Source organism: Coloeus monedula, assembly GCF_965178545.1.
Source record: "Coloeus monedula genome assembly, chromosome: 21".
In the NCBI taxonomy this organism is placed as follows: Eukaryota; Metazoa; Chordata; class Aves; order Passeriformes; family Corvidae; genus Coloeus; species Coloeus monedula.
In genome coordinates, this window is record NC_138801.1 from 2,547,197 (window position 1) to 2,572,514 (window position 25,318).

At 41.2% G+C, this 25,318-nt stretch overlaps 1 protein-coding gene across 1 annotated transcript; it reads right to left on the minus strand.

Annotated features, from left to right (window-relative positions):
* Positions 1–721: 721 nt before the first annotated feature.
* On the minus strand, positions 722–25,318 carry QSOX2 (quiescin sulfhydryl oxidase 2; the record flags this gene model as incomplete). The annotated part of the gene is made up of 12 exons (XM_082295371.1): positions 722–4,435; positions 6,638–6,826; positions 10,311–10,461; positions 11,555–11,677; positions 13,532–13,661; positions 15,478–15,621; positions 16,147–16,292; positions 17,609–17,699; positions 17,880–17,988; positions 19,103–19,151; positions 20,371–20,471; positions 24,985–25,318. 12 exons carry the CDS (start codon positions 25,316–25,318, stop codon positions 3,885–3,887), a joined length of 2,118 nt encoding a protein of 705 aa, XP_082151497.1. The 3' UTR covers positions 722–3,884.

Below are 25,318 nucleotides of genomic sequence, written 5' to 3' on the forward strand. Positions count from 1 at the left end.
GGGTGCCACCGGCACCTGGCCCTCCCCAGAACCAGGAACAGCTCCTGGGGGGAGGCTTGGTGACACACATGGTCCCTTTTAAGCTCGGTTTTTAAGTGGATTTTTAGTCTGAGCCTCTAAGGAAGCACTTTAAGCAAACCCGTGTGCGGTGGTGCCGCTTCCCCCGGGCACGGGACAGGGGTGGGGCAGCTGTGCCGGGCAGGAGGGAGGGCAGGGGCTGGGTCCCACTCAGGACCCTGGCACCTGCCAGCCCCGTGGTCCCTCACACTGTGACACCCAGGACCCCACAAACCCCCTGGTGCTGATCTCCCCCTGCACACCCTCCTGTGCCCTCCTGCCCAGGGTGCAGCAGGCACCAGACCTGTCCCTGGATTTCTTCGCTTGGGGTTCTGCCATTAATAAACCCCAACTGTTAATAAAAACCAACCCACCCAAACATTTCTTTCTTCCTGGTTCATTTTCTCTTCCCTCGTTCAAATTCCTTAGCAGCTCCTGAGAAGTCTGGGCTTAAAAATACACCTTCCCAAGATGAAGGATATGGTTTATAATGGACATGTTCATGAGCTGTCCTGGCAACAGAGTTCAGCTAAAGACAATTTGCAAACACAGGTAAAGAGCCCAAATGCATCCACTTTGCCCAAACGTTTGCAGTTTATTTTAAACAAGCACATTAATTTACAATTTAGTACAAAACAGTCACTTTTCCTTCCAAGAGAGGAACGAGACAATAAAAACCCAACCAAACCAGAACAGACTTGGAAATGTCAAGTTAATGACTTCAAATAAATAGAACATTTAAATTACTGAAATGGTATCATCACTATTTTCAACACCTCATGTGCAACAACACACCTGGGACCTTCGTTCCCATCCAGTTCTGTGCAGGAACAGCAGGATGGATACACTGCTGGAAACAGAAAATCAGGAGTTCTCACAAATAACTTCACCAGGTTTCTTTAGCACTTGCAGCTTTTGTCTCTCCTGGCACATTCTACTCCTTTTATTTTAATATTTCCTGTTTGAAAACATCCCGAGAGCAAGGAAAGCTCCATGAATTACAAAGGGCCAAGAAATCCCTCTTGGAGCTGGCTGCCCCCAGCACAGCACGATCCTCCCAGGGAAGTGGCATTGCAGGAACCTCCGTGGACAACACACCACACAAATAAACCCTTCAAGATTGAGGAGATGGGGTTTGGAGGCAATTTTTAAACCAGAAACACTTTCCTGGCAGCATCACCCATCCCCCAGCACAGACTGGCTCATTACAGAGACATAAAATGATATAATTTGTCATTAGAAAATACAGAAAATAAAACCAAGCAAACCAAGTTTACACAAGTGAATTCAAAGTCAAGAAAACCTTCCTAGATGAGGACATTGAAGTGAAAGCCTTGGCTGGTTCACTGGCAAGAGCTGGAGCACCAACACAGGCAAGCAACATCCTAATTTCACACTTTTATACTCTGAAGAGACAAAAATAATCCACTGAAGTTTGAGTGTTGATTCATTTTTGTTGTGTCACAGCAATGTGGAAGTTAAATGTGTGTAGCAAAACCCCTCCATTAATCCAAACCCACACTTGCTTTTTAATGGCAAAATCATCCCTACAACTTTCCAAAGTCTTTTGCTTTCATGTGCAGATGACAAAGAGCAGAATGAGTCAAAGCTAATGAAACCAGGTCTGTGTGTTTGGTAGAATTCTAAACAACAGCAGTAATGACTGAATTTCAACTTGAGAACGTGCAACAATACTGACAGCAGGAATAAACTGGCCCAGTTTTCCAGATCCAACATTGCTGTGCTGGGTTAGGTCTTCCTGGTGTTTGGATTTGCTTTTAAAGCTAAGTGTCCTTGCTGGTGGGCTGGGAACACCTGCCCAGATTAGGCCTCCCAAAAGTTACCTGATTTTCAACACTAAATGTGGAATCTCCAGGTTTTCCTCTGAATGGATTCCTCTCACTGGATTCCAGCCCAAACCCAAGGGCCCTGATGAGCCTGGACTCCCCTTCCCCATGGGCTCACCATCCCTCTCATGCTTGCAGGGTGTTTGCATATCCAAGCCCAGGTGCTCTAACGATAGGGAGTCATAAATTCCTGAAGAGACAAGGCCCAGGATGGCTCCTTGTGCCAGAACTCTGGAACTGTGAGGGTCCTCAAAGAGCACAGACCCAGCACCTCTGCAGGAATGTTGGACTGACACAGTCATGTGAACTGAGATTTTTGCCTCTGACACGTTCACAACACCCCCAGAAAGTTGTTCCTCTACGTGGGTGTTATTTTGATAAACTTAAGCTACAAGGGACAGTGAATCTCTGCAGCTCAGTTCTGTTATTCCAATTGGATGCTGCAGAGACACAGCAGAAATACTCAATTTTGTGAACAACCAACATCTGATTGTGAAAAAATAATCCTGTGGAGTTTTTGTGCTTTTTTGTTGCCAGGCTTCAAACTTTCTCTGCTGGGGCTTATAAGGGAAATCAGAGGAGGACACACCAATGGTAAAATCCAGGGAATTGGCCAGGGACTCCTTATTCCTTCTCGTGTAACAGAGGAGCCAGCAAACATTCAATTAAATTAAAAGTTGCAAATGCAGAATTGAAAGGAAAAGCCTTTTTATATAACATAATTAATCTGGAGAACTCACTGCCATGAGAAAACATTGAGGCCAAAACCTATTAGGATTAACTAAAGATTAGGTAATGGATAACTAGAACATGCTCAATTACATTGGATAGGATTATAAACTTCACTATCCAGGACGTGAATTATCCCCCCCCCAGCCAGGATCACAGCAACTCCTACTCCCAAGGATGATTTTGTAATGTTTTCATGGCTTCTTCTCACTGCTGCCCCAAGGACCCCAGACTGACCTGTAGAGGGAACTGCCACATCCCAGAACGGGGCAGCTCTGGGCCTTACCCATTGGGAACCTTCCTGATCCCAGCAGGGCACTCCAGCAGCAGGGATGGAGGAAGGGCTGTTCTCTGCACTGCACAGACAGCTTTACCCCTGACACTCAGTGAGCTCAGAGCTGGAAATACCAGGGGAAGTGTTAATTGCCCTGTTGTGATGGAGAAATTCGACAGAAGAAACTCAGTGTTTGCAGATTTTTCCATCTGTTCTGCCATGGTAACACAAATCTTGCTGTCCTTCACTAAAAGCATCATTTTCCTTTCCTAGACTTCATCAGGATTGGCTTCCACCTGGGTAACACCATAATTACTTAGCAGTCAGAGTCAGGCTGCTCAGTGCTGCAAAACTCTCATCCTAGTGATGGCACACACAGATCCTTGGCTGGGATGCACCAGAGGATGGATGAACGACTGGAACATGGAATGCTTCCTACTTCAAATATGCCATGTAAATAACTTTTCAGAAAGTCATAGAGGTTTAAAGTGATTTAACCAGAAAGAGAACTCTTGTTTCCTGAAAAAAAAAATCAGAATTCCTGCTTCTCCCAATGAAGTAGCCAAGGTACCACTCAGAGGAACCGTTCAGCACTCGGGGAGGTGAAATCAGCTCTGGATAAATTAAAAAAAAAGTAACACCTGACTTGAAAATACACAAAACAATATCCAATTTCCTTCTCCAGCAGGCACAGTGGATTGCATAATGCAATGTTTACTCTGGAAATGAGTAAAGGATGTTGGTGGGAAGTCATGGAAAAATCTTAATTGACAAATGCAACGCTCCCTTGCGAGGACATTGACGTGGCCTCGGGCACAGCCTGGGGATCTCAAGGCCAGCTCCACCTGTTCAGCTGAACACCTGGGAAATGCCTCGGGAAGAAAGGGGTCTGGAACAAGGAATACTGCATATAAAATCCCTGATCATAAATATTAAAGCTGTGTCTGGGACTGAACAGCCATGTACAACGAGAACTCCTACACCGAGGAACGATAATACTTCACTTTCCAGCGCTTGGATCTCATCCGGAAAAAAAAGTACATGATCATTAAAAACAAGGAGGATGCCACATAGAGGATGACACACAGACTCATGTCTAGGTTGGAAAATCCAATCCCTAGGAAGGACACAGCCTGCCTCGTCCCTTTGAGGTTCACGGATGCGGCCGCGCTTTTCCCGCTACCTTGGACAGCTCCAGGATTTCCCACCGGCTTCTCCAACACCCTGGAGCCTGAATCGACTGGGTTTTCCTTATCCTGGAGCTTATTTTCTCCATTTCCCCCTGGGTTCTTCAGCAGGCTTTTGTCTTTCACCTCTCTTGTGTCTCCTTGCTCGTTGTCACTGGGGTCAGCCTGGCTCTCGGTGTATTTATAGAGAATATTTTCACTGCTGTAGTGGGACTTGAGGAACTGCAGAACTTGGTCTTCATTCCAGCTGTGCAGCCCTTTGATTTCTTCATGACATGCAGGACAAATGTCTGGAGTTGGCCACTGAACTTTGGGAAATTTTGGATCTTCAGTCAAATCACCTAATTGAGAGGAGAAAAATAAAAATAAAAAAACACCAGGAGGAATGAACTGGGAAAGCTGCACCATCAGACACCTCACAGGGAGTCGTTCCCACTTCCAGTGAGGTTGGCATAAAAAGCCACAGCACAATAATGTTTGAATTAAACCAAGACAATCACAAATTTGTGATTTCCCATCAATTTTCTCATCAATTCTGACCCGAAACACGTCAAAGTACAAACACTGAATCACAATTATTTCCCTTTTCTCACAGCAAAAGCTGCAGCATTTCAATCCCAACCCGACTCCTGCAATTGCTGCTTTTAGAAGGCAGGAACACACAGCTGTCTGGGCCCTCGAGGGTTAACCTGAATTATGGTGCAAAACAAGCTGCTCTTTTCACTCAGTGCTCCTTAATCCCCGTTTTCTGCCTGGTTTGCAGGAGCAGCTCCAAGGCCAGACACTCAGATATTTTCATGTTTCTGGGTTGGGAACCATTTCCATCCCAAGCTTGCTTTTCCACAGCTCTGCATCATTACCAGAGCAAACTGTCTGCAGTACTTTAAAAGCCATGTTTAAAATACATTTAAGATGTATTTTTCAGCTAAAAACCAAGTCTTTAAACATGTAACACTGTCTTGAATTAGATCTAATTTTACCATTTCAGATGCTCACAGCTCTGGCCACATTTCTGAGCTGAACACTGTTGCTGGTGTCACCCTTTCATCTGAAACCCAACATGTTAAAATGTGAATGGAGATAATTTTTAGAAAAAAAATCTCCATCTGGTAAAAAAACCTAATGTATTTACCTGATTAGTACACTAACACTTAAAGTATTTCAGAAATAAAGATTCTCATATTATTATTATTATTATTATTATTATTATTATTATTATTTTTAAAGGCAGGAAACTTCCCCATGATTTTGGGTAAAATAGGGCTTCAAAAGACATTTAAAAATAGTTGTCTCCTTGATATTTACGAGCGAGAGAGCACATTTGCTTTTTTATCCTAAAGATCACTCAGCAATCAATTTGTTTCAACAGAAAATGCAGAAACAAAATGTGTTACAGCAAGGTTACAAACAGAAACCTCCCTGTACTTGGTGTTTTCCTGCCAAAGAGGGAAATGCTGTAAATCCTGTGCATTCTGAAGGAACAGGGAATAATTCAATAGGGCAGAGCCATATCCAGCCACCTCCTGACCCAACTCCAAGGCTGCCCCAAGGTGTTCTCATTGACCAAACATCATTTCTCACATGGGGCCACAAATACAGATGCAGCTTTTAAGGGTGAAAATATATCACTGTCCCACTGAGAAATTTTAGCAAACTTAAAAAGCATAATTTAACATTATTATTTATTCCAGTGTGTTTATACTTCTTACTAAAAGGGTATTTTAGCTGGCTGCTGCATCACCTAAATCAATATCCATGTGAGTTTTCCAATACCTTAATGTTCTAAATAAGTGCATTGCTCCACCACTTAGCAACTCCAAGTCCACAGGAGTTGCCTGCTCCTGTGTTCAGCCCAGCAAAAGGAACCAAAATTAGGGGATGCTTTTATTTAATCTCTAATTATTTACTTTTTTTCTCCTCAGAGAAAGGAGGCAAACTGTTTGTACTCACAACAGTATTTAATACTTCATAAATCTTGGGAATTCAGCATGAGCATAATAAGAACACAATGTAGCATATTTAAATTGTAACCAATGCTGCATTACCCAGATCCATAACAGCAGACAGGGATTTAGTGCAAAGAGAAACCAATTTTCTTTAGTGCTTTAGTTACCTGATATCCCCATAACAGAATGGATTAAACACAACCAGTATTTTAACAGCACTTTTGGTCTAACTGCAAACACAGGGATCTGGAGGGGGCACAGATTTCCTTTATACAGTAATTTTATTTTATTCAGCTGCTGATCTGCCAAGAGTTGAGGCTCTTTTATCCTGAGAAAGCCTCTTGTTCAATTGCCATCGTTTTGCAAAACAAAACAAAGGCAGGTTTTAACCCTAAACTGTTACAGGAAGAAATGTAATTATTTTTTATCCACTGCTAAGCAGCTGAACTGCTCTTTTTGGAGAAGGCTTTGATTTGTGCTCCAGAAAGAGCCTCTCACCAAGCAACAGGTGAAATCTCAGAAGCAACCAGCTCTGAGCACGATGTTTTTCATTCTGCAGAAAGGCCCAGCTCTGTCTCAGGTGTTTCTCTGCCCTACCTGCCAGCCTGTTGTTCACCACGTTGTGCTTCTCCCACAGCCACAGAACAGCCTGGTCCAAGCTTTTCACGGAATCCATGGATTCTTTGGCCATCTCCTCAAAGTGCTGAGCACAAGCCTTGCACCCAAAGAAGTGCTGGATGTATCTCCTCATGACCTGCAGCACAATCTGGGGGTTGTCCTCAAGACCTACAAGACAAGTGACAGACACAGCTCCAACAGCAGGAAAGTGAAGTGGGGGAGAAGGAAAGGAAAAGTTGCTCAATTTTTGTTCCATAGACTTGACACCTGACTTCAGAGATCTGAAACAAATGACTTTTGCAATTGAAAGTGGCTGTTTATACCAATACATACAGCACGTTCAGTCTGTACAACTGCGCTCAAAGTTACCCTGAACAACACAATAAAATAAAACTGTTCTCTAAATGAAATTTCTCCTTTCAGAGTATCTTAAAATTTGAGGGGAAAACCAAACTTAGTTAAACGAAAACCAGGCATTATTTTTATCATTATTTGTGAAATTGTTAAAATATGCAAAGTTCACACTTTCTGTATGTCACAACTCCTGTGGAAGTAGAGGCTTTCTCCAAGCTCTTGCCCAATAACTAAATGAATATTTAAGTTGTGCATTCACCACTGCATTCATGCCCAGGCACTGAAGTTATGGTGACCTTGCTACTGAAAAACCAAGAGTCAAACCCTCCTCTGGTGAGTGCTGCACGAGGTGCCTGTGGTGGCTGTTACTCCACAATTGTGAGGAATTAGAGAGCACCACAATCTCATTACAGTTATTAATTCCACGGCTTTTTTGGCAGGCTCTGAATGCACGGAGCAGCTGCTGAGCAACATTTGCACTTCCAAGAGTAAATCAGGAATTCTTCCTAAAATAAACACCAACACGTGATTCTTTCTATAACATTCTCACTTTCACCCTAAAGATAATGCAAAAGGATAATTAATTCAGCAGGAAGATAAGGCCTGCACAGGTTGAGGACTTTGTGGCCTTTATTGTGTCAGCAGGTAGCTCCTTACATCTCTAAGTGGTTTGAAAACCTGATATAATTTGTTGAAATCCTAATGGTTTCATCTCAGTCTCAAAGAATTTCTGATTCATGCTTAATTGACCCAGTAAATTATGTCAAAATGTATTTTAAAATGTACTGTGTGTTACCACGAACACACACTTGTCAAATTAAACACATTTTATGGTGCAGATTGATCAAATTACAGACTCCTGCTGCTGAACACCACGAGTAATTTACTATTGCTTTGTTTTCTTGGGAAAAAAAATCATCCTCAACAAAACCTGCTCAAACTATCAGAGCACTCATCTGTTATAGATATGGGAAATACATCAAGACTGTCATCAACACCTTTATTTAGAACAACAACGGGATATTCTTAAAAACAGCAGCAAAAATAAGTCTTGAAAGCCCAAAAGAAATCCTAAAAAACAAATGATTTCTCCCCAGCCATTCAATATCTGTGATTGAACAGACATGTATAAATAAAAGCTATAAGATTAAAGCAGATTAAATTACTGCATTAAAAGAAAGGCTGGAAAATTATTTTGGAAGTTGAAACGAATTTCAGGCAGAACAGTTTTACCATTTATACGGAAATATGTATTTAGGAAAAAACCCAACAACAAACACAACAGAAGTAACTACCAGCCAATTATGTCTTTGTGGAGAAACAGATTCATACACAAATTTATTATTTATTTAGTTACATCTGTTCTCCTGTGCAATGTTACACCCCTGGAAATTCATTTTGTGGGGAGATCTGCCAAATTCACCAACAGATTTAAAAAGAATCCAGATAATTTATGATAAAATCCACAAGTTTGTCTTATTCCCACCAACACATCCTGTTACCTAATACCACATTTCTTGTAATTAAGTGTGCTCAGGAAATGATTTCTACGATGATTTTACACATCCTTGGTTGTGAGCAGTTCTGTCCCGAGTTCCTTTGGATCCCTCCTGCTGCTCCCACTCCTGGTTCAAATTTCCCCGTTCAGCATTAAAATGTATCAAAAATAGCCCAAAAAATCATTTCATCAAGAAAGCCACAGCAAGTTCACCCAGAGTGCCAGGCCCTCGAGCACAGGGGACGATCAAGAAAAATACATCTGCTTTAGAAAGAAAACAATTGCAAAATGGCTCATTTTGTTTGTTTTTCTTTTATCAGCCCCGAGATGAATCTTCTATTAACATCTGCCATGTATCATCGTGTAATCCTCCTTTTCTCTTTCCTCCCAAACTACTGCAATTCAGGGTAACCCTAATCTTTAAAGTGGACAAGAACCATAAAACCCTACCTGTGGTGGGAAGGATTAGGGAGTACATCATGCTTTTTAGTAGATGGGATTTAAACAAGCAATAAGGAGAGGAAAACCTCCCAAGACATAATCCCACAGTCTCAGACTGACCCAATTCTTTCACCATAAGAAGTGATCATCACATATCTGGCCCGATTTACAGCCAGGGTTAACTGTGCCAAAGAATTCTCAGGTTCTACAATGTATTTTTAACTTCAGGCTCATGCCTGAAACAATTTGAGGTGCAACTTCGTTTAGTTAAATATTAAGAATTTTTTTTAGATTTAATCAGAACACTTTGGGACTAAAAGGGGAAATTTAAGTTATGCAGGATCCTGCTGAACAGCTCAAAATCATCCAGTGCAAACCCCTCAAACTCACCAGGCAGTGAAAGCACTAAATAGAAGAAATTCAATCTACTGCCCCATGAACAACAAACAAAACAAAGAGAGAAATAAAAATCAACAACAGGATGATTTGCTATCAAAAAATGCAAGAGAATTAGTCAGATTTGAAGGATTTTCACCCTGACTGCAAATAATGCTGGACAAATGTATGTATTTATAGTGTGAAATAATAAAATACTTTCTAACATACAATCAACAACTGGTAAATTGAAAATTTCTGAGTTTTATGATGTCCATGTAGAATTCTCATATTCCTTGGAAAAGATATTTAAAAGGCTTTAAATGAAAACTAAATAGAACTGTAACCGAACAAAGCAATGTCCTGGCAGGAATAAAAACATATGAAGGCCAAAATTTTAGCATTAGTAATTCTATTTTCGTTGGGTGAGGAAAATAGATTTTATAACCAGCATGTTTCTTAAACAGGAATCATCACCAGAATATTAACAATCAGCTTCACAAGATGCTGCAAGTCTAAAAATAAGCAATTTTACAGAGTGCTGGCAAAGTAGTAAATCACTGCAGGGATTAATGACAGGTACATTCAGCTGAAAAAAAAACCCCTCAAACAGTCATAACATACAGTATTTAGGAAATAACATTACAGAAGGATCAGCTAATGGCTGTACATCTTTCATAGCTACTGAAGTGAAAGGCTAAACCTCATTTTCCTCAAATTTCACTCCCAGTGCAACCTCAGGTAACCTGAATCATTTTCATCCCTTTTCAGGGAGCTCAAAATTTTTTTGTTTGAAATTCTATTTTTTTTTTTTCTTTTTCTGCTTTTTTACTCCCAGCTTTAGGGCCACTCACTTTATTTAGCACATTTCCAAGGCTTCCTGCTGCAGCCGAGCTCTGACCCCTGCTGGTGCAGCCCTGCAGCCACTCTTCTCCACAAATGGATTTCTTGAGGATTTACACACCAGAAATATTTGCTGCTCACCTGTGTTTATCAAAGCTTTTGGTCTCAGTGCAGCCTGAACAGTGAGGGTATGGAACAGCTTCCAGAAGGAGCAGCTGTAGCCCCTCAGCTCTGGTCTGCTGCCCTGGCAGCCAACCCACTGGACTTTCCTGGTGAGAAATATCCCAGAAATCTGAAAAAAAAAGAGATGCATTTTAAGTATGTGCTGCTCTGGGGCCTAAATGTACCACTGAACACAGCAGCACAGTTGATCCCACATGGGATTGAGGTGATCCAGGGTAAAGATCAATAAATGACTCTGCACTTGTTGCTGATGAATTCATGCTTAAGGCAAACAAACTTTTAAAAATCCTTAAGTCTCAGATACTCTGAAGCATCATCATAAAACTCATCCCTCTTGGACATGTACTATGTGACACAAAATGTTCAGTCACTGACATCAGACCTACTAAAATTAGCCTGACAGAACACACAAAGTAGTTTAACCTATGAGGGTTTTTTTTTAAGAACACAGCACACAAAAATATTCCTGTACACTGACAGAGCTCCAGCTTCCCTGGGCACATTCAAAATTCCCAACTGCTCCACAAGGTTTACATGATTTACAGTGCAAAGCCTTAACTGGCTGTAAAATTCAGTATTATTTCTTCTTAGAACAAACCCACTCCTTATTTGTTGCACCTAAAATCCAGTGCAAGATTTTTGTTTCTGAGACTTCTCTCTCCTCTTCCTAAAACACACAAAGGAGGTTTCCAAATTTCAGGCAGAAACAGGGAAGAAAGACTTGCTAAGTTCTGCACAAAGACAGCCCTATCACAGGGCCTTGCCCAAGTGGGAGGGGATTCCAGCAAGGAAACGGAAGAATATTTGGGGAAACTCTTCAGAAATAATGCACATTGCAGTGAATAAATTCCCCATCACTTAAACTCTGACCTTCAAGAGAATCATGCTGATAGCAGGCACAGCAAAAGCAAGTCAAAAATATCCTCTGGGAATCCTGCATCCCTGGGGATGACATTAGGGAACAAGTATTGCTTGCTCATTATAAAACCCAGCCAGGACTGTGTGTTTCAATTCCTCTCATTTCAATTTCTTCCTGTGGATGTGGTTTTTATTTTCTGCTAATGATTTCACTTTATTTTCATTTTAACCTTCTTATAACTCCATTATGACTGAGGGAGCATCAGTAAGTGATGTCTGAGATTGATATAGAATCTTATCCTTTCCTAATGCCGTGTTTTATGCTGGAACTGGGAACAGCTTACCCGCATTTTGTTGTTGACCAGATCCAGGATAGCATCATAAGGGATTTTGTCTAATGGAAGGCTCACCAGCCACTCCTGCAAGGTCTCTAACAACTTCACCACAGGCTGACGGCCAGGAAAAAGCTGAGAAAAATAAAAAAAAACAAGGAAGAAAATATTTCCAAGTACAAATCTCATTAGCAGCGAGATGCTTTCGGCTTTATCTAGATGTTTTTCCTGTCTGTAAAATGCTTCATTTTGTTTTCTGATGAGCAAATAAATTACTTGTTCTGCTTTCAGTAAAAAGCCATCTCACACCAGCTTTTGTTTATGAAATTCAACAAGTTTTTTGGTGCAAAATGTTAAAAATAAAGCAGGCAGGAATGTTACAGAACAACTTGACATTCTATAGGATTTCATATGAATATAATTCAGTTCACAATGTTGCTCAAAACAGAGTATAACACCTCAGTGAAACAGAGAGGCTGAAATCCTTCTCATTTTTGGAAGATCAATCACAAAAATTAGTTCTTCTTAGTCAGATTTCTGTCAATTTAGGAGTTGTTATCCAGAAGAACATTTTCCCTTTCATATGTGTAAGAGTGATTTCCAAAGTGATCTGGAATCAGGGACTTCCTTAACTTGGAATTTACAGGAGCCACCGCCTGGCAGATGAGTGTGAGGAACTGTAAATCAGTGCTCAGGCCATTATTTCACAGCAGAAATGCTTTGATGAGGGTTGTAATTACTACAGAATTAAGTCCAGTATGATTGCCATCCTTTAGGACCCTTCCAGAAGGAGCAGGATTTCAGTCATGAAAATTCCCCAAGCAGGGAATCAAAGACCTCTGTGCCTTTTGGATTGATCACCACTATAAACAGGAGAAGAGTATAAAAAGGTCTTCTAACAGAAACCCCTGAAAATATGAATGAGAGCTGCAAGAAAAGTGTTAGATGACTTAAAAAATGCAAATAAAGGACAGCAACCCCTGGTGTGAGAGGGCAGGTGGAGATGAGCAGGCACCCAAAGAGAACATTCCCCATTTATCACCAACAGCCAGGGAAGCAAACGACATCAGCTGGCCAGGAGCCATCAGGAAGAACAGAGGATGTTTTAGGGATAATATGATGGAAAGATTACCACCACACTTTCTTAAAGAAATGAGGCCAGCTGGAGATTTCTGACCTCTGATGGCTGCAGGGGGGAGCTGGCTGGGTAAGGAACTGTCTGTCTGATTTTCAGATAAACCCAGATATTTGGAAATGGTTCATATAGGCCTTATTATTCCCTTAAGTGTTATTGATTCACTTTTTAAAAGTAAAACGTAGTGTTAGCTACACAATAAGTAAATATAACAAGTTATTGGTCATTTCAGGAAGCTGGCATTATAAAGCAAAATCATTTAAATTTTTTCCAACTCATATCACATTTTATTACATATATTTTCATGTAAATGTAACATGTAAGCATTTTTAATTTTTAAATACTCAATTATATTCCATATCTCAGTTACTTCTGAATACCTATTTAATTAAAAACAGTACCTGAATTATATTCAAAATTTAGACAGAAGCTAACATCTCTAAGTAGAACACCATTTGCCAAGTATGCATTAATGAAATCTAAAAGTCAAGAATGAAAAACAAAGGTTGGTTTAATCCCACTGGGTTACAATAGCTACTTATCCTGAAAATCTGATAAATGGACTATATTTACAATGTTAGTTCAATATGTTGCAGACTACTTAAGCTTTATTTAATTTTGAGCCCCCTAAGGTGAAATTAAATTGCATTTTAACCCTGTAAGTATGTCAGAACAGCAAACAATACCTCAAAAATAGCCTTTAAATAAACCCACCAAACCCTTTTTTAAGCTACTGAGGACGCACACACTTAAACACTGTGCAAGACATTTTGGGAGACTTATGTCCCATGATAAATCTTACGGTGGAGGAGTTGCTTCATCCTCACAAATAATCAAAGCCCAGAAGTGCCTACCTTGGCAGAGATGGTGACAAAGTCCTTGAAGGTCTTTAGCTCAGCTCCCTCGAGTGCCTTGTGCGTGGCGAGCTCCACCCGGAGCAGGAAATGCAATCCCGACTCAAGGTCAGCCATGTACAGCCTGGACCTGGAACACATCAATCCTGGCATGCACTGGCAGCTCCCTGCCACTCGTTTCCTCACCAGTCACAGAGGTAAAATTGATGGAGAGGAGGTGTCATTAAAGCTCCTCCAGCACTGGCCACCCCACAGTGATTGCAGCGTCCTGCCCGGCAGGGACTGCTCCGTTGGAGTGTCACACGCAGGGTTTGGATAACTGAGGCACAACCACACATAAGAAAATTTTTTTTTACGTTTGACTGAACTTGTTGCCTCCCAACCAGCTTTACCTTGTAATGGAATTATAGCCCTGGTGTAAGGAAATTACAGCTTCTCTGCTGGGCTGACCACGAACAGAAACAGGACATGCTCTGAACAAAGGGAGGCTTTTGTTCAACAACAGCGGATTAAACACAGGGCAGGGGTGCAAACAAGGCTGAAAATGTCAGTGTTGAAAAGGACTGAATTAGAAATCCTCTCTCAAATGCAGCAATTTTACTGCAGATCCTTTCCCTATGAGCTAAATCACAGCAGCTCTTAAGACAAGAGTTATGACAGGTACAAGTAAACAACATAAACCGAATCAAACATTTTCACAGGTCCTTCTCACAACCAAATATCTTCATAATCAAACCCACTTTACAAAGTACAAATGCACCAGGCACACAGCCCCAACTTTCAATGCTTTTCAGGCAGACTGAGACAGAGCAACAGAACTGAGCAAACAGAAGTTCACAGAGTTAACATTTCTTGCAAGAGTTCAGCAGCACTATTGTTTCTAAAAAAACAGAATTAAAAACCAATCATTCAAAACGCTGGCTGATGCCACCTCCTAAATAACATGCAGGAAAGAACATATTAAAAGACAGAATAATCTATAATCATATATACCACATCTATAACTTAATTTAAACCACAGGCTTACTGTGAATTTATCTCCTTAATTAATAAAGTACTCACTTAAAATTTTAAAAACCAGCAAAATTCTGCTTCAAGTTTCTTAAATAAAGGGACATCCACATGAATGCAGGAGGTTCTCCAAAAGGATCCTATTTAGAAGATACTTGGAGTGGAGATTCATGTCAACAAGATTTTGCCTTGCTGGAAAGCAGCTCAATTTAACTAAGTTGTTTTGCTAACAGAATGTTTCATGTCAAGTATTTTATAATAGTCACTGAAAGAAGATGACACTAATAGTGTCTGTGAAAGGAAAATACGTATTATATGAAAGCACTCAGTCCCACATCTTTTCCATCTAAAGATGCTGAGGGATTATCTCTCCGCAAAGGCTTTGCATCCTTCTCTCAAAGAGGGAAAGAGGGTGAAGATAAACCTTAGAGGATTTGGTGTGATAAACATCTTTTGCAGTGACTTCAGTATTTTCTATTATACTTGCACTTGACAAGCCCTTTTTAGTGGGTACTGCTTCACTACTACAGACAGAGAATTTCCCACAGAAATGTTACAGCTTGGTATTTTACTATTTTTTTTTTTCAGGGACACTGATGACTCCTGAGGTTTTCCACCAATTCAAATCACATTTCAGTAATGGGTGATAAATCCTCGGTATTTTCAAGGCAATTGAATATTTAACAATACTTTTGGTAAAAACATTCCTTCCATAGCAGTGCAGATGTTTGCTGCTAAAAATACTGGCAGCCCTCAGTACTTTCACCTGTGAATAGTTTGAAAAGCTGCTCACAACTGAACTGAGTAAAATGAAGTAAAATATGGAACTGCACTAGGATTTTATAATAAATTACAGCACAGCTTCCCACATGGCAAGAAAAAGCTGCAGGTAAGTTTTAGTAACTAAATTTATCAAAACCAAGGGCATCACTTACTTATCAAACTCTTTCCACACCTTGATTTCTGTGCTCTCCTCTTTGTTTTCTGGAGCAGGCAGCTGGAGTGGCAAAAGGAGTTTTTTCCTTACACCTGGCAGTGACTTTAAATACGAAGAAAAGAAAGACCGTAGAGGCTTCAAACTGCAAATGGACAGAGAGAGATCACTTTTAATCTCAGACTAAGTGGATGTCCAAAGCAAATTAGTGTATTTATAAAATAAGATATTCACTTTGGTTTCTGCTTTACAATCCTACCACAGCATGGTCTGTTTTGATACAAAGTGAAAAGAAATAATGTTGAATTTATGAATAACAAATCACTTGCATTAGTGGTGTGACATTCCATTCAAAATAAGAGCAAATAATGCTTACCCAAATGTCAATTCACATCACACAAGAAAAGGGATTTTTTTAAGAACTCTGATGCTTCGTTTATTTTTTCCACTTTTGTTTTGAAGCTTTTTCCTTTCAGAAATACCACAGTAATAAATTAAAGCTATAAATGGCCAAAGGTGGTAAATAAAAGTAGTATTAGGTCTTTTATTGATAACACAGGGAACACACAACTTCAGTCAGTACAATGTATTGATGAGGTGTCAGGACATCAAATCCTGACATTTTTCTAAGTTAAGTGAACCTCCCCATAACCCTCTTACAGATAATTACTTGTTAATTAATCCATGGCTGCCATTGGGCTGTATCAGGTAGCATGAGGGGACTGAGGTGACCCCCAGTTTCTCCAGGAAAGGTTTATCAAAATTCAACGCTCTCCTCACCACGATGTTTTCATACTGGATCAAGTCTAAGATAACCTGGGTAATGAAAGGATGACATGAATTACACATTGTTCAAGGAACATCCAATCTTGCAGGACAAGACACATAAACAGGTGAAGTGCATCATCCTTTAAGGGCATCATTAAGCTGGTTGCAGGAAACGCAGCTATGGCTGCTCCATGCACATGAACAATTTCACTTGAAGAAGATTTACTCTTCTCTAGAAATTATTACTCCCATCTTCCTTTTTTTTTTATTTTTCTTGTCTATCCTGGTCTTTTCCTCCTGCCTTTCAGCACTGATGAGACATGGCCTCCTTTTCTTCAGCAGTATGGGAAGGTTTGTCCATATTGTCTCGTGTTGTAAACATGAAAACAATGCTATCTTCTGTTTCACTATTCTCTAAAGCTCAAATACTACATAACACCAGCAAACATTTTTTATCCTGAAAGCAGACTGCACTTTGTGTTAATCCAACGACTCTGTCTTCCTCTCTAATAAAAACAAAGTGAGTGTGATAAAAAGCTGAAGAACTTTATAACCTTCACATTTCTTCAGTAATGCCCACTTGTATCACCACAGCAGCTTCCAGAGAACAAATGTCTGGAAGCAGCCTGCTTCCCAAAGTGATTCCCACTTTTGGCAGCACAGTCTCCTCCACTCATGACACTGGGCCATGTCAGCACCAAATCTAATCAGAAACATTTTGCAGACACTGGATGTTTCCACACAGATTATGCCTAGATAATTGTGCAATTTTTTTTTCTTCACTTCTCTTCCTGCCAAGATCTAGGATAAAAGTAACAGTTGTTTGAGCTAAGAGCAGGCTCATTAGGAGGGGAAAGGATGCCCACTCTAATAGTCTATTGGGAAGCAAAACTGAAAGATTTCCACTTCCTCTGTGTTTCTGAACTGTGCAAATAGTTTCATGCTACCATCTTAATTTCCCAAAATTTACATATGAAGAAAGAGAACTGGAGAATTTAGATTATTATAAACAGCTGCCCAGAAGAATGACTATTATAAATGGTTCTCTAGCAGTAACAAAACAAGAATGTAATCTGACAATATTTTTGTCGTGATCTTTCAAATCTTGAAAGAAAATTGTGCTTGACAATTGATAAATTAATCTACTAAAACAGGAATGCAAGAAGTTAACATGACATCACATTCTTTTGTAAGCAAGTTACCACAGCCCTATAAAATCCCTGGGTTTTATGATCCCCCAAATATGTGTGACCTGCTCTAGTGCTATAATCAGAGAGTGGTTGCTTGGCTAAATAAGCTCAAATCCAGCTGGTTTATGGTAAAATCATTCAGAGTCACTCTGTCCCCCACAAGTCACACGTTACCTCTCGGCCAACGTAGGAGCTGTTGCTCTCAAACACAATGGCTGTATAGTGGTGGCTGTTCTTGTCAAAAAGAGATGTAACATCACTGGACCTTTGAAGAAAAGAGAAGCAATTTAGCACAGAATGCAATACACTCATGGAATTTCCTTTTATAATCTCATAGCAGAACTGATAGTAAGAAAAAACAAACTCACTTCATTTTTAATCTTCTACAATTTATTTAATGAACTGAATAAACAGGGAGCAGCTACATTTGAAAGAAGGAACTTACAGCACTGGATCCAGTGGTGGGCAGGCAGGAGGTCTCACCTCCTGGGAATGGTTCTGCAGGAAGTCAATCATCATCTGACGAACTGTTTGCAGCTCTCGATCTGCTCCTGCTGGGAACAGGTTCCAAAAAACCACAACCCTTCAGAAAACTGGGAAAAAATGACTCACATGCAGGTTTTCTGTGCATGTGAGTTTTCTCATGCTTTTCTGGGTCAGGTTTCTGCTTAAAATTTGGAAAAGCCCGCATTATATTTGGCTGAACAACAGGATTTAGTTGTAGGATTTCATTTTAATGTTGATGTGAGATCATACTTAAAAGCTGTCATCCCACCCCAACATTAATAAAACATCAAGACTTTTCCAAATGTATCCATCTGCCTGCCTTGATGATTTTCTCTTCAAACAAAGCTTGATTCTCAATGTGAACATTTTCACAGTAGTTGCTGTGGGCAACTTCAGCAGTTTTACTGCAATAAGGATATTAATCATGAATTAAAATCTGCCAAGGTGTATCATTCCTACCAAATGGAGAGGCCCCAAAGCCATGAACAAGAGGAGGAAATAACTGAAGTGTGAGAATATTTTATTTGCTTTAAAAGAACCACATTAAAAAGCAGAAAATATCTCAAATGCCCGAAAGGTATCACTAAGGTTCTCTTGTACAGGAAGGGTTAATGGTGCAGGTGGTCTCTCCTCTGACCTCTGGCCTTTTAAATGTTCATCCATAGAAAGGGACAACATTACTTTTGTCCCAGACAAACCACCTCAAGCTGTGATCCTGTCAAACCCTGGGATAAGCCTATTTTCAGTGAGTCACCATCTGAATAGGGGCTCTCCCAGTGCAACTCAGGATGCCTGGAAAGTGGCCAAGGGATCAAAAGGCACCGGAGTCAGGCCTGAGCAAATTGGATCTCCTGCTGATGAGGGGTGTGGTGGAAAAAAAAGGGATTAAAAAAAATTAACAAGCCATTTGTGAAATTAAGAGCTACGTTAAAAAAAAAAAAAATTAGGAAGGTGATCCCTAAGTTCTTGAAGAAATGTTTTTCCTGCCTAAAATTCTGATTAGCACTTCATAGAGTACGTGAAATATTCTGTTTTAAATCAGTGTCCATCCCATTCCTGTCCAAAGTAACTGACAGGCAAAGGGATTTTGCTTGTTGTGTGACACAGCCCTGGCTGACAGGAAAACTGCTCTGGGAATTTCTCACAGTAAAATGTTCTTACCTTGGTAATTTTCTCCAGTTGTAAACTGCTTTGTAAATGCTTTGAAGTACTGCGTGGGAGAAAAGAGAAGTCACCATCAGACAAAAAAGCCCAATTTAGGAACAAAAATGGCTTTCAAGAGTTCTCACTTTTACAGCTCTAACTACAAAACATTTTAATTTATCTGGTCAGGAAACAGTTTTCCCTCTTAGCCTATGAGTTTGAAAAAGCTGCTTCTCACCTACCCGAGGGCAAGAGGAAAAATACCGTAGTGCATAATTCAGTGGTGTATATTGATCCTGCACTGCAAACATTAACCCAAACACAAATTAACTGATCACCAAATCAGTGCTACCAACTGTGTGTGCACTCAGAACACTGTTCACATTTTCCCAACTCCCTCCAGTGGTTAAACAGGAGATCTAAGGGAGCTTGGCTGCCTTCTGCTACAAAAAATAAAACGGAAAAGATTCAGTGTTTAATAAAGAGGATATCACAATTTACACCTAAAACTTTGAAGAGTAAAAGAAAATAAATTGTTCTTATTATCAGGGTAAAAATATTGTTCTTATTATCAGGGTAAAAGATCACAAATCCTACAGTAAAATGTCTCCTGTTCCCTCTCCTGTCATCACAAACAGTTTATTCAACCCTCTCCATCCACCACATTCTGCTCATACTTAAAAATGTGATTATACAGACTGACTGAGAAGGTAAAAATTGCATTTAGACTTAAAAATGAGCAATGGCAGATACTTTTGGCTAATGTGGCATCCCCTTTAAAAAGCAGTTTAAGCAAATTATGAAATTAATCACAAAAATAGTGAAGGATCAGTCAACAGTAAATTTTTAACTGGTCATGCAATCAGCTGTTTTCATGAGGCAATTTCAATGTGTTCCCTTTACTTTCACACACCAAAACTAAAAACCCTATTAATAATCCTGTAACATGTGAATTTGAAAAATATTTATACAAATGATTATCTAATGAACCTACTGAAACTAGGTGTTATATACATGTGATAACATGATACTTTATAGAATGATACCTTCTTTCAATAAGAATTTTTCATATTCAGAACTGAGAACTGAATTACTGCTCAAAACAGCTGCATTAGCTCTTGCATTCAGCAAAAACCCCTCAAATTAATCTTTTATCAACTCTGCCATTTTCTCAGCAAAGCAAAGCAAAACTCCAGCTACAGAACAATGAGTTACACATCACTTTATGGTTTTAATTACTATAAAACATGCATCATTTGCCTAAGGCAGGATGTTCTGCCACTTACCCTAAAAGTTGGGTAATAGTGAATCCCATATTCTTTGCACGTCTCGTAGTTCCCTTCTTCCCCACAATCCAGCACTCCAACTCTAATTGCAGATTCCCAGTCTGGAAACAAAGATATCTTTCAATTTGCAGCAGAAGTGACCACGGATCCCAGCTGATGAATTACCTTGCTTCCCATGGAAACCAGCAACAGAACTCTGAGAGATTCCAGTGGCATAAAAATCCAGCCCTGGGTCGATTCTCATTTGCCATTCGTTTCCATCCCCCAGTGTAATACAATCTACTGATTTTTAAAATAACTAAAACCTCCCTGTTTTTCTTGGCTGCACCAGTGTTTTCAATGCACCTAAACAAGAGGAATCCCAACACACAATGCAGCAGTTGCAGGGGTGAATCCAGGAAGATGAGATCGGGGCCAACCCAACACTTGCAAGGAACTGGATTGAATTCCTTAGCTTTTCCCATTAGCTGTGCTCATAAAATAGAGCATGTAGAATATATATAACTGAATAAAATTCATCCAACAGTTACTCATCCACATGGCTGTCAATTACAAACCCATCAATTTGATGCACCTTGTACTAGAGCCTTTTTGACAAGCTGCTTTTTCTCCAACTTAAAATTTTCTGAGAGGCCTCAGAATTACACACAGCCCCCAGTTCATATAGTGTCAGCTGAAAGATGTATGTATCTGGCAGTATTGTTCAGAAATGCATTAGTTATACCCCAAAAAATACTTGAGTTTTAACCAGAGTGTTAAACAGTTGAGTTTGAGCACCACTCTGGGTTTTCTTTACAGCAATAACCACAAGAGTTCAAGTATTTCCATAAATATGCTTATATAACTTCAGTAAAAGCTTTCAACTAACTTACAGCTTTTTCCTTCTCTTTTTGCTGGGAATTTATCTTTTTGAGCCAGGCTCTGCTGCAGCAATCACTTTAAGGAAGAACCACTCCAAGAGAATCCTTAGACAGCTGCTTCTTAAAGCAAAGTTAAATCACACCAGCCGTGGGCAGAATTTGAAGGCCCCCCACAACTCCCAATAAAATTTAAAAAGCACTAAAATTAAACCTGCTTTTATAGCAAAGAGCATGAAAGCTTCATCAAGTTCAAGAGCTGACAGACAGTTCTGGCCTAGCTGCCTCTGAAATTTAGCTTGACCTTTATGTGTCTTTGGAGGAGCTGGGGCAGCTGATGGAGAGGTTTGTGCTGAACGTGCCAAGAGCTGAGTGGGCACCAGGAGAGCCCTCAAACACGCTGGAGCAGATGGGCACCCATTCACAGCAGCACAAAGGACACAACAGCCCATTTCATCACATAAAATGCAAAATACAAAAGAAAAGTTTGGCTTCTGGGTATCTCCCTCATTCAACCTTCACCACTCCTCCTCCTTTTTCCACCTGTCTGGATCCTCCTCCACGCCATGAATAGGGGCTCTCTGAACACAATGCAAATAACCCAGCACAACAAAGCAGCCCCACCCCAGCTAAACACCCGGGTTAAAGAAACCAGCTGGGATGTGCTGCTGAGCATTCCTGCTGCTGGAAACGGAGCTCTTCCTTTCCAAGGGATGCCAGAGTTGCTGCAGTGTGCAGCCTACACTCTGGAGTTACAGCGGCACTGTAGCCTGGGTCGGCTTGTTTTAAAATGCTGATTAACATTAAATTAGCATCAGTGGTTTTGAAATACTGACTCACAAACGATGGGAAAGAGGCAGATGAATGATGCATTAACCAATACAATCTCTGTTTATGCTAAACAAGTTCCAGTGAATGACAGGAGACTGTGCTGGACAAACTGGAAACCTGCAGGTGGGTCAAACCTCCTGCCTGAGAAGTGCCACAGAGCAGGAACCAGGGAATTACAAGGAATATGCTTTCTTTTCACAAACCTGGAGCATCCTCTCCAGCTGGGTGTTTTCCATCAGGAAGTTTCAGTCAGGGAGGTAAAAGGCTCATGGCAAGGCACCTCTCCCTCACAGCTACTTGAGAGTTGCCTATTTTGACACTAGGCTGTTTCCTGAATGATGACAAGGTGATTTGGTTCCCCACCAAATGTATTCAAAGAACAATTTGTAGTAGGAAATCATTATTGCTGAATTTGGAACAGTTATTCCAGATCCTGAGGAGTGGATTGATTCTGTGTGTAGTTCACAGGTTGTTCCATGTGGGATTTCCAAGGGTTTGTTACTACGCATAATTCCAGCCCAGAGATATTTTTCTGGATAGACTTAATCATCTTTTAGACAGAAAAAGGACAATTAACTCTAATGGCCACTTTGGCCACTGCTGTAATAAAATGAAATGTGTGATTAGGAAAGCAGCAGCACTGACTGAGCTTAAAGCCTGTTCTGAGAGGGAGTATCAAAATAAAAACATAAATTACACAAAAGCAAGCACTGATCCTATTTTTCAGGAGGATTATGTTCTGCTGTGAAGTCTGCAATGGTAGTATTGCCAAGATTTAGCAAATGAGAAATGAAATAAAAATTAAGTCTATTAGCACAGGCCTTTTTTGGACAAAGCTGTTGCGCCAATTTAACCGGATTTTGTTTGGACACCAAATCAGCAAACGTAACCCCAGTGACCCAGGAGTTCCCTAATGTAAATGAACCTGCATCCTCAAGGATATCTTTAATATCCTAGCAGATGAGTAAATATTTTTGAAAAAGAAATATTGAGACAGATTAAGTGGGCAAAATGTTTTGGGTTTGGTTTCTTTGATGAAGCTACCAATGAAAAGTGTGACTGTTCTCAGCCTCCTCCTAAAAGCCACTCATCCCAACTTGAAAATAGAAACATTTTGCAGACAAGTAACATCAAAAGCCAATTGCATTTGCTGGTAGTGCCAATGTCCACAAAGTTTCAAAATCCACTTTCTAAATGAAAGTCTTCATAAAAATGTAATGGTTAAAGGAGAGAGAGGCCTTTAACTGGCTGCAGTAATACAAGTGCATAACAGTATTTGCAGTTACCATGACTGCAGGTGAGAAAGAAAATACGTATTTGAAGAAGCCTTTACGAGTTACAAAGGTACCACACTGCTGTAATCCTGTGTAAATTCCCGTTTTATTTTGACCAAAGCTCTGGCCAGTTTGGGCTCTTATGCTCTCCACTGCTGTGCTCAAAGACCTCCCTGTTACTTCAAAGGAGGAGAAGATCTAATATTATTTTGGCCACAAGCAGATCAAAGCAGTAGACAAAATGTTACATAAATCTATGCAAATTAAACAGAAAAAAGCTACTGGTTTATAAACAAACCCTTCATGCAAGTAAGGAGCACGTGAAGTGCTCTGAAAACCATGACTGCTCTCTTTCTCTCTGAGTTTTTGCTCATCAATCACAACTCCTCAGTGTGTGATGAGTTCATCAGGACCTATTTTTGGGTTGGTTTCCACTTCCATATATCTAAACATACACCTAATACTGCACCTACATTTCATGTGAGTTGTTAACACTTTTCAGAGTGTCACAGAACAGCCAGAGCTCTTCACTCTCTCTCAAAGCGAAATGATGAGTGCATTAGAACTGCTGTCTCCATCCTAGAAACGTCTCTTGGGTGAAATGTGAAATTAAGAGTAGTTCAAAAGCCTTTTACACTGCTATATTAAGCATAACATTTCCTACAAATTTGATCTCAGGTTTCCTCCCCAGCAGAAGTACTGAACTTTAATCGATACCTCAGGGGCCTGTTTGTTTCCCTACATCTACAAATAGAGTAAAACACTTCAGCACCTGCCAAAAAAAACTGAGCAGGCTAAGACACAGCAAGGCAGGTCCCTCAGCATAAACTGTGGAGGCCACCATTTCTTTTTAAGTCACTAATTGATAAATCTGAAAACCTGGTTCTCACTTTGCTTGATTTTTGTGTTATTTCCTGGTGATCCTTTTCCCCCTTTGAGCCCATCCACACTACACTGAATTTGCAAGATATAAATCAAGTGTGTGCCTGGCCTCTCCAGTACCACAGTATTTTCTTGTTTATTCTCTGAAAAAAACCTGTTCTCTTTATAAAACATTTAGAAGATATACATCGTGCCTTCAAGAGCTCAGTCTAAACAAACCTCGGGTACACAGGGACACTTGCATGCAAACCCACAGCTGGACTGCTGTGTGCGTGCAAGGTGATGTTTTATCCCTGGATTCCTTCAAAACCTTTAATTTGGAATTGTGCTTCCACCACCCACCCCTTGCTCTGTCCCATGTGCTACTTTGGCTGTGTGGCACCACCAGAGCAGAGGGATGAGGGTGATGCTCACACACCGAGGCACAACCAGAGCAGGGGATGAGGGTGATGCTCACACACCAAGGCACAACCAGAGCAGAGGGATGAGGGTGATGCTCACACACCAAGGCACAACCAGAGCAGAGGGATGAGGGTGACGCTCACACGCCGAGGCACCGCGGCTCACACAACCCCCGGGCACACGTGGCATGGCCCACAGGTGACACAGTGACCGAGGCCCCGCGGTCACCCAGCCCAGAGTCTCTCGGGGCACCGCGAGGCACCGCCGCGGCCCTGCACCAGCTCCGGGCACCGCGGGAGGCCGCGAAGGGCCGCAGGACAGCGGCCAGGCCGGTGGGCCCGTGCGCGGTGACCCGGTCCGAGCCTCACCTTTGACGTCCCCCGCCAGCGCTCGCCAGGTGGGCGCGAAGGCGATGCAGTGGCCGCAGGACGAGCTGTAGAACTGCACCACCCAGGCGGCCGAGGAGTTGAGCAGCGCCGGCCGCACGGAGCCGGCCGTCAGCACGGTCAGCGGGTCGTGCCCGGGTCGGTACAGCCGCGCCGTGGCGGCAGCCGCCAGCAGCACCGGGATCAGCGCCGGGAACAGCACCGGGAGCGGGAGCGGGAGCGGGAGCAGGGCCCGCCGGCCCCCGCCCGCCGCCGCCATGTTGGGACGCGCGGAGAGGGGCGGGGCGGGGCCGCGCCATAGCAACGCGCCGGCCAT